Source organism: Hemitrygon akajei, chromosome 3, assembly GCF_048418815.1.
Source record: "Hemitrygon akajei chromosome 3, sHemAka1.3, whole genome shotgun sequence".
In the NCBI taxonomy this organism is placed as follows: domain Eukaryota; kingdom Metazoa; phylum Chordata; class Chondrichthyes; order Myliobatiformes; family Dasyatidae; genus Hemitrygon; species Hemitrygon akajei.
This window is the reverse complement of record NC_133126.1, coordinates 169,372,757-169,382,202: the sequence shown is the minus strand read 5'-3', so window position 1 is coordinate 169,382,202 and position 9,446 is coordinate 169,372,757. Positions and strand designations below refer to the sequence as shown.

General features: G+C 37.7%; 1 protein-coding gene across 10 annotated transcripts in view; it reads left to right on the top strand.

The window, feature by feature from the left end:
• Positions 1-3,972: 3,972 nt before the first annotated feature.
• The window catches only part of LOC140725615 (DISP complex protein LRCH3-like), a 144,655-nt gene continuing 139,181 nt past the window's right edge, over positions 3,973-9,446 (top strand). For all 10 annotated transcript variants that reach the window (XM_073041290.1, XM_073041288.1, XM_073041289.1 and 7 more), the window contains exon 1: positions 3,973-4,263. In XM_073041290.1, coding sequence (XP_072897391.1) covers positions 4,005-4,263 — 259 coding nt within the window. In that variant the 5' untranslated portion in view covers positions 3,973-4,004. The remainder of the gene's footprint in view (positions 4,264-9,446) is intronic.

The window sequence follows — 9,446 nt, the reverse complement described above, 5'->3', positions numbered from 1 at the left end:
TTATTAAATAAAATATTGAAAAAACTGTGTGGGGGGTGTGGAGGGATAAATGGGCATGTGAAGACAATTGAGGTAGGCTGGGGGAAGAATAAGCATGGAGGTTGGTAGGTGGCAGGTGAAACCAAGAAAGGAGAGATAACGGGCAGATGGAACCAAGACCCTGGATGAACTGGTGGGAATGGGAAAAGAACAAAGGACTACCTGAAATTAGAAAACTTAAATGTTCATGCCATTGGGCTGTAAATAGACTTGGATTCAGGATACATTTCATTGTCATCTTAATATTAAATGTTAAAGTGTAAATGATTATTTTCATATTGGTTACACTGGATGCAATACATTTAAACACAGAGTGCAAATATGCTACATTTTCTTCAAATAGTATCTAAAAAAAAAATGTACAAAGGTGAACCCTGTACTTACAATCAGACATGAACTAACAACTTGCTAACAGGTAAATATTAGGTAGGTGTGAACAACAACATATTTGCACAGCAGCGTCATAGCAGTAGAAGTAACATTAAACCCTAAGGCAAGAGCACAGGGGGATTTGAACAAAAATAGAGAATTTTAAAATTAAATATTTGCACATCTGAATCACTGAAGAAAATATTGTTACTTTGCATGAATAATAGTTAGCATTTTGCATGAGTTTATAGAGAGTAGATGATTTTGATAGAGAACTTTGGCAGGGGAGTATCAATATGTCACTAAGGACAGGATGTTTGTAAATGGAAAATAGAAGACAAAATTATAAACTTGGCAGATTCTAAGATAATCGAGCACTATATAAGTTTGACTCTTGTAAACTTTATTTCAGCTGCAGCTTGGCCACCCAAGGCTGTGTGCCTAGCCCCCTGCTCTACTCACTTCATACTTATGACTGTGAGGTGAAGCGCGGCTCCAATGGCATATTTAAGTTAACTGATGACACCACTGTCATTGGCCGAATCAAAGGCAGTGATGAATCAGCATGTAAGAGGGAGATTGAAAGCCTGAGTGAGTGGTGCCACAGCAACCTCTCACTCAATGTCGGCAAGACCAAGAAGCTGATTATTGACTTCAGAAGGAGGAAACCAGAGGTCCAGGAGCCAGTCCTCATCAGGGGATCAGAGGTGGAGAAGGTCAACAATTGTAAATTCTTTGGTGTGATCAGTTCTGAGGTTCTGTTTTGGGTACAGCACATAAGTGCCTTTACAAAGAAAGCATGGCAGTGCCTCGACTTAGAAGTTTGTGAAGATTTGGTTTGTCATCTAAAACTTCGACCAACTTCTATAGACATGTGGTGGAGAGTTTATTGACTGATTGCATTGTGTCTTGGTATGGAAACACCAATGCCCTTGAACAGAAAATCTTATAAAAAGTAGTAGATAAAGCCCATTTCATCACGGGTAAAGCCCTCTGCACCATTGAACACTTGCAGGAAAGCAGCATCCATCATCAAGGACCCCCACCACCCAGACCATGATCTCTTCTCGCTGCTGCCGTCACGGAGAAGATACAAGAGCTTCAGGATCCACACCACCAGGTTCAGGAAAGGTTATTAACCCTCAACCCATTAGGCTCTTGAACCAGAGAGGGTAACTTCTCTAACCCCATCACTGAACTCTTCCTACAACCTGTGGACTTGCTTCCAAGGACTCCAATGCATGTTCTCAATATTTATGCACACACAAAATGCTCCAAGTTAATTGGTGAAAGAGATTCAGGACTGGAGAAAGGGGAAGTTTGCAAAGATTTAGTCTGTCATATAAAACTTTGACAAACTTCTATATATATGGGGTGGAGAATATATTGACTGCTTGCATCATGGCTTGGTATGGAAACACGAGAGGTAGGGATCACCCCACCAGCCGGCAGATATTTCTCTGTAACTTCTGCTATCTCTAACAAGATCCCACCACCAAACATATCTTTCCCATCCACCCACTTTCCGCTTTCCAGAAGGATCACTCCCTATGTGATTACATTCTCCATTTGTCCCTCCCCACTGATTTCCCTCCTGGCACTTATCCTTGCAAGTGAAACAAGTACTACAGCTGCCTCTGCACCTCCTCCCTCACTACCATTCAGGGCCCCAAACAGTCCTTTCAGGAGAGGCGACACTTCACCTGTGAGTTTGTTGGGATCATTTACTGTGTTCGGTGCTCCAGCTGTGGCCTCCTGTATTTTGGTGAGATCTGACATAGACTAGGTGACCGCTTCACCAAATGCTCCATCTGCCAGAGAAAACAGGATCTCTCAGTGGTCACCCACTTTAGCTCCGCTTCCCATTTCCATTCCGACAACTCAGTCCATGGCCTCCTCTACTGTCACGATGAGTTTGGATTCTATTCTGTTCCTCAGATTTACTGTGTATGCCTGCAAGAAAATGAATCTCAAGGTGATAGGTGACATATGTACTTTGATAATAAATTTATTTGAACTTTGAGTCCATTACAGTTATCAATTCACTACTGATTCTACAACACCATAAATCCAGTATTTTACTGGCATGTTAATTACTGTCATTTTCCAGAGTGTGGTTAACCAAACTAAATCATCTGGTTTGCTCTTTTGCCAGGCAATTTTTGGACTAATGCTATCACAAACTTTTTTGTTAGCCACAGTTATGTCACTTTTTTATTTTATTACTAGGCAAAAATGTGCAACTATTGTTACTTTTGTTCTTTAAATATTCATTGACTATCCTCCCATGTCTTTTAATAAAGTTACCCAATCTATTATAGCAACATGCTCTTCATATCTTCATAGCTTCCATTGTTCTGAATTGAACAATTTCACTTTCCATCTTAATGAAGAATTCCATCATACTGTGGTCATCCAAGACAAGAATATTAATTAAGAATACTATCCTTTCAGTTAGTCCTGACGAAGGGTCTCGGCTGGAAACTTCGACTGTACTTCTTCCTATAGATGCTGTCTGGCTTGCTGCGTTCCACCAGCATTTTATATATGTTGGTTGTATTAATTAACACTTTTTGATTGTGCAATACCTAGTCTAGGATAGCTTGCTTCCTTGTTGCTTGCTCAATCTTAATCCCTAAAATCCCCCTAATCCAATTTACGAATTGCTCCTCAACTTTATTAATGCTGATCTAATGTGGTATATTGTTTTGTGCATCTTTCATTTCCTGCGTGAGGCCCTTCTCTACATTACCACTATTGTTTAAAGGCTACAGACACCACCCCTGGGTATTCTTCAGCTCCATCCAGACTGATTCCACATCTTAATTTATTGAACTGATAGCCTCTTTCATTATTGCATAATTACTAAAAATGATACTTGGCCCCCTATTTCTTTTATACTTGTCCTTTTAAAATATCGATTAACCTTTGAATATTTATCTCTCATTTGGATCATTCTGCGGCCACGTCTACGAAATGACAAACGTTGTATCCGCTATCACTTATTCCATCCATTTTGCTACGAATGTTCCGCACGTTTAGAAACAGCACTTTTGGGTAAATACCTGGAAGATGTCTGTGGAGTAATGATAGATATAGACGTGGTTGGATGTGATGGCAAATAAATAAACTGTTTACCTGCACTGCATGCTTTCTGAATCTGACTCCTGAGGATCCATCTTGGCCCGAAACGTCGACTGTTTGTTTATTCCCCTCCATAGATGCTACCTGACATGCTGTGTTCCTCCAGCATTTTGTGTTTATTTCTCTGTAATTGATACTTTACTCTGCATTCTGTTACTGTATTACCTCAAAGCACTATACAGACGGTATGCAAATCAACTTTTCACTGTACCTTGGTATTTGTGACAAGGTTATCTGAAACAAATACCACCCCCCCCTAATATTTTGTATTAGTGTCGTTGGAATCTGTAGCAACAACAAATCTGCTTTTGGAGCTGACGGGTTGAACATCACCAGTAGGAGGGAAAGGCTGGTCGACGTTCAAAGTCTCACCCCACTTCCCTCACGTTGTACTTCACACATGCGCAGATGGATCGGGGTTCGTACATGCGCAGTAGTAACCAGATTGTCTAATGGCGGCGGCGATGTTGATGTCGGACTGTCAGCTCGGTGTGGCGAGTGGTGGCGGCGGAGGAGGATTAAACGGATTTGATGGCGGAGGAGGCACTGGCCACAACGGCCCCGCATCGGGTCACCTCCCTTGGAACAGAAGTTTGGAGCGGGCCTTGGAGGAAGCTGCTGCGACCGGAGTGTTGAACTTAAGCGGGAGGAAACTGAAGGAGTTCCCGAGGTGCGCGGTGAACCAGGACTTGACAGATACTACGCAGTCGGGTAAGTGAGATCTCGCACGCTTTGCGCCCCGAATTAACAGTTGGCACCATGTAAACAGTGGGATGCGGGCGCGCGCGGCGCGTGTCTCGCCGATGACCACGAGCGGGGGCTGGGCGTGGGACTCGGGGACTTTGATTACACGCACCATATGAAAGTTTCGACTTCTGGTAGTTTGCCCAGGGGAAGACTAGGCAAGTATAGAGGAAATATGCAGATGCCGGAAATCTGAAGTATGCAAAATCCTAAAGTAATGGAAATACTTGCAGGTCAGTTAGTATTTATTGGGGGGGGGGGGATGGATTCATGTTTCAGGGAGGTAGATTCCAGGGAATTGGAATTGCACAGTGATCAAAATTTCACAACCCTCAAGTAAAGGATTATTTAGGTTATCTTCACTCTGTGAAAAGCACTAACCCACCTTTGTTTTAAATGATCAGCCTTAATCTTGTAAGTTTTCTTCAAGATCTCGACGAATGGAAATATCGTCATTTGTACGATATGTATTTAAATGTTTCATTAAAATCTTGGAAGCATCGAAGAATATAAGTGTAATAATTTATTTTAGCCATTCATGATGGGACAGGAATTAGCTCGGTTTCTGTTGGACTGTCTGGTATATCAAGGCTGTTTTGTATCAGCTCTGCAAATATAGTACACCTAGTTTTTCCTTTATCAACTCTGCTAAGTTTAATCATCATAAAAACTAGCAATTTTTCAAAATTGATTTAACTTTTACGAGGTCATGTTTGTCTAGTTTTATTACATGAATCCTCTCCAAATGATCAGTTAATTTTCCTTGATTGTTAATCATTGGTTTAACACTATTGATTTCTAACGTTGGGTTCAGCATCAGTAATTTCTTTCCTCCCACAAATGCTGCTCATTCTCCCCCGCCCAGTTCTTCCAGCAGGTTGTTTGTTGCTCCAATATCAATAATACCCTTTTCTAAGCAAGGGAAGTAAAATGATGTACAGCTTACAGATGTGGCCTCACTAGTACCTTGTTCAATGATCTCTGCAGCTTTATTCTTTAAAACCTGCAGATGCAGGTCATTGGGATCTGGCAACTTGCGTTCTTTAGTCCCATTAGATTTCCTAACACCTTTCCCCTTGTGATAGAACTGCTGTTTCTTTTTTTGAGTATTTAGAACTAGATGTTGTAAGAAATTGTTTACAGTTGGAGCTGTTGAGGGGTGAGAAATTGTTATCAATGACGACATTGGAATTGTCAAATTTGAGGAGTACCAGTAGGTCTGAGATATTTCACTCATGTTGCCAATTGTTTTAAGTTTTCCATCTTGTGCTCAGAAACATAAATATTAATGAACATACTAAAACATCAGGAGTTTCATTGCTATGCCATTATGAGTAAACACCAAGAGTTTCAAAGTAAAGATTTCAAATACTTTTGCTTCTCATTTGTTGTTAATTTATTCCCTATACTTCATTGTTTGTGCTATTTATCTTTAACTGTTAAACTTCTTAAATTTCTCCAACATTACTCTTTTCATTGTTCTTCCGGATGAGCTAACAACAGGACATCAGTATATTTCTTTGATCAACTAAAACTTAACTTCAAATACTGTTTTAAGCTGGTTCATTGATGAATCTTATGAATTCTTGACATGTAAACTTTAATCATGCTGTGTGTGCAGGTGTGCAGCAGGCTGATGTCATTTGGATAAGCTTTTGAATGTTGTCAGATGTTGCAAAGTTGTTTCATGCACTTACTTTACGGAGGTCTGGAAATGTGCTTTTTGAGTCCTGCTAACTCACAATATAGTAATGGAATGTTTAGGCACTGCGTTAGGAAATGGAATTCTACTTTGCTTTTGTGTTTCCTGCCATTTTTATGATCTTTTGTTGAGACCTATTTAAGTTGTTCTTCTGTCTCAGAAATTAAAATGAGATGGTATTGAGTGTGTAGTGATGAACATAATTTTAAAATCATCCAAAATGTCACATATTTACAGATGTGCATAATTTATTATTTATTACATTTCAGTGGCAGTTAAAATCTTTGAACAAAATGCAATATGTTAAAGTTAATTTAGAATCTTTGCTTTCAAGTTGTTTTCAAGTTGTTTGATTTCTAGAATTCTAAGTTCACTTTATTTTATATTTTGTTTTCTGTTTCAAACAAAATGAATAAGGAATGGCCAATTTTGGTTTTGAACATATTTGAGCTTCTGAATTTTTTCTCTACCCTGAAGTTGCCAGCTGCCTGCCTTGGGACATGCTGTTTCTTCTGGCGCAGTCTGGTGCCCGGTGTAGTGGTATGATGCTATGCAGCAGTCTCAGTGTAGTGGCAGAACATTTTTCAAAGTTGGTGAGGCCTCACTTTCAGGTTCATCAGCTGTTAATGCCATCACCATTACTAGGTGTTTGTGAATGTCTTTGATACCAACAAATATACAGTGGCATTTTATGAATTCTGTAAAACTAATTGAATTAAAAGATAAAGATAATACATTTTAAAAGATAAGAAATAGATCTGTGAACAATTTTGCATTAAATGAAATAAAACAAATAAAAAGGTGTATTTATTATTGTCCAGGCAAGAAATTCAATAGAAGTATTGTACTTCAGCAGTTGCATTGTCTATCAGCCCACGACTATTTTTCTTCACGTTTAACCATTTATTTTCTTACAAAGTTATTTTAGATTTTTCCTGCAGTGCTATATTTGTAGATATTCCCCATTGTAGTAATCAATGGTATAAAATTAATTTTCAAAACACTGTTTCTGTGATTGTCTTTAATTTATATGGCCTGGTCATACAGCCAAAATATGTCTCTGCAATTTGTTTTGATTTTGATTTAGAAAACTCATAATATTGAAAATCCATTATCATATGTATTATTTATTGCAATGCCAAGAGCTATTTCAGTTTATCTAGGCTTTTCTCAAAGCTAAAGGCAATTCCATCTTTCCTGTGATGCAGTCTTACAGATTAAAATGTATAAATATATTCTGTTTAAAAATATTTCATAAAATAGATAAGCAAAGACAGAACAGTTCTGTAACAATGACTTAGATGTTTCTTTTTTATTTAGCTTTTTCCACATTTATTCCTCCAGAATATATTATCCTTCACCTCTCTGCATGAAATATTGATTGGCTTCAGTCTGTGTAGTTTGCAATTTATCATTAACTATATAGATTGGATTTTAAATTAGTAATATAGGTATTAAATCTCCCACCTGTGAATATTGGACTAGCCATTAGGCTACTGAAAGTCTGTTCTTGCTCTTTGCATGTGATGAGCTGGTGACCCAATACGGTTTGACACTTAAATTGAATCATGACTAAGAATAAAGACCTAGTTTTATTTGGAAGATTGCAGCCTAGTTTAAATATGATGCCATTGAATAAAACAAGTTTACATTTGTGATATATAATGTTGTCTTGAGTTTTGGTTTAATGTAGTTCTTACGATCCTCTGTAAACATTCTTAAGCTGAAAAAAAACTGATTTGGAGTCTAAATTTTGGAGTTATTATTAAAGAACTGTCCAGACTTTCTTATGAGGAAAGTGAAATGTTATAAAATATTTTCCCTTCATTTCATAATCATTATTTTGAGAGTGACTCGAAAGCATTGTAAATGCTCTATGGGCCAAAATTTCATAACTTTTGAAAATGATTTTGTAATTGTAATTTTTTTTATTCTTCAAGATTCAAGATTGTTTCATGTCATTTCTACTACATAACAAAATAATTGTTAATCTGGATATAAAACAACATAAAAAAGCACAATAAGATAAAGAACACAATAAAAAGCATAATAAATGTAAATAGGTAATATAACTTGTATACATAAATTTATTATATCTACATAAAATGATGCCAGGCACAGGAGTGTTTGTACATAAGGTGACTCTGACAGGAAATGATAAAGTAGTGGTGGTGAGGATTGTGAAAAGGTGGGTTAGTGGCTGTGGGTGTTGATTAGCCTTATTTGAGTCTGGTGGTCTTGATTTGGATGCTACATAACCTCCTCCCTATTGGGAGCAGGGCACACAGTCTATGAGCAGGGTGGGTGAGATATTTCATGTTGGTGCTGGCCTTTTGCCAGTACTTTTCTATATATATGTCCTTGAGGTAGGTTGGCTGGTGCCGACGATGCATTGGGCGCTTTTGACTACTTGTTGTAGAGCCTTCCTGTCCACCACAGTGCAGTTTCCATACCATACAGTGTATGTTAAGATGCTCTCTACTGTGCCTCTGTAGAAAGATGAGAGTATTAACGTGCATAGTCTAGGTCTCTTCAGCCTCCTCAGAAAGTAGAGGCATTGGTAACCTTTCTTGATTGTGTAAGATGCGTTCTGGGACCATGAGAGGTTGTGTGAGATGTGCACTCCCAGGAGTTTAAAACTGTTCGCAGTTTATCTGCAAAGAGCAATGTGTCAACCAATTTCTTCATCCCATTTGTTTACGTTCTTTCTTAGTATATGACCAGACTTTTTCTTTTGAATAGTGTAACCTATCATATTTTTTACTGAGTTAAGTATTGTATGTAATTAGTTTTGCTACAACAAGTGTATGGGACATTGGAAAAAAGTTGAATTTCCCCATGGGGATGAATAAAGTATCTATCTATCTATCTAACCCATTGGAAGTTAGAATCAGGTTTATTGTCATTGGCATATTTTGTGAAATTTGTTGTTTTATGGATATAGTGCAATGCATAATGAATTACTATAAGTTAGAATAATAAATAAACAAGTTATAATTAAAGTGTTTACAATTTGAGATTTTAAGTGAATCAGAAGTTGTAAAATTGTTTTTGGAATGGTATAGCAGTAGCAGCTGTTCAGTCTTGTTTCTTCACAAATTCTGACAGGAAATAGGAAAGCATGTGTATCCACAAAGGAGCTGATTACCTCAGGGCTTCCCTCAGAAGTTCCTATCAGGCATTGCTATGGTTTCTATTTCAGTACTTTTATACATCCTATTTGTCTTTCCTTCCTTCTAATGTTTTTGTACAATCACTTTTCAAACATCAGTTTTAAATCATAAGCTGAATTTTATCTAACTAAGTAAACAAGAGATTAGATGTCAAATCAGCAGTATCTTTAGTTTTAGTGTATTTAAAATGTTCAGACTTTATATTTGCATATACCATAGAAGCATCTATACAGGCAAATATTGGTGTAATAACCTCTGCATGATTTGTCCAAATT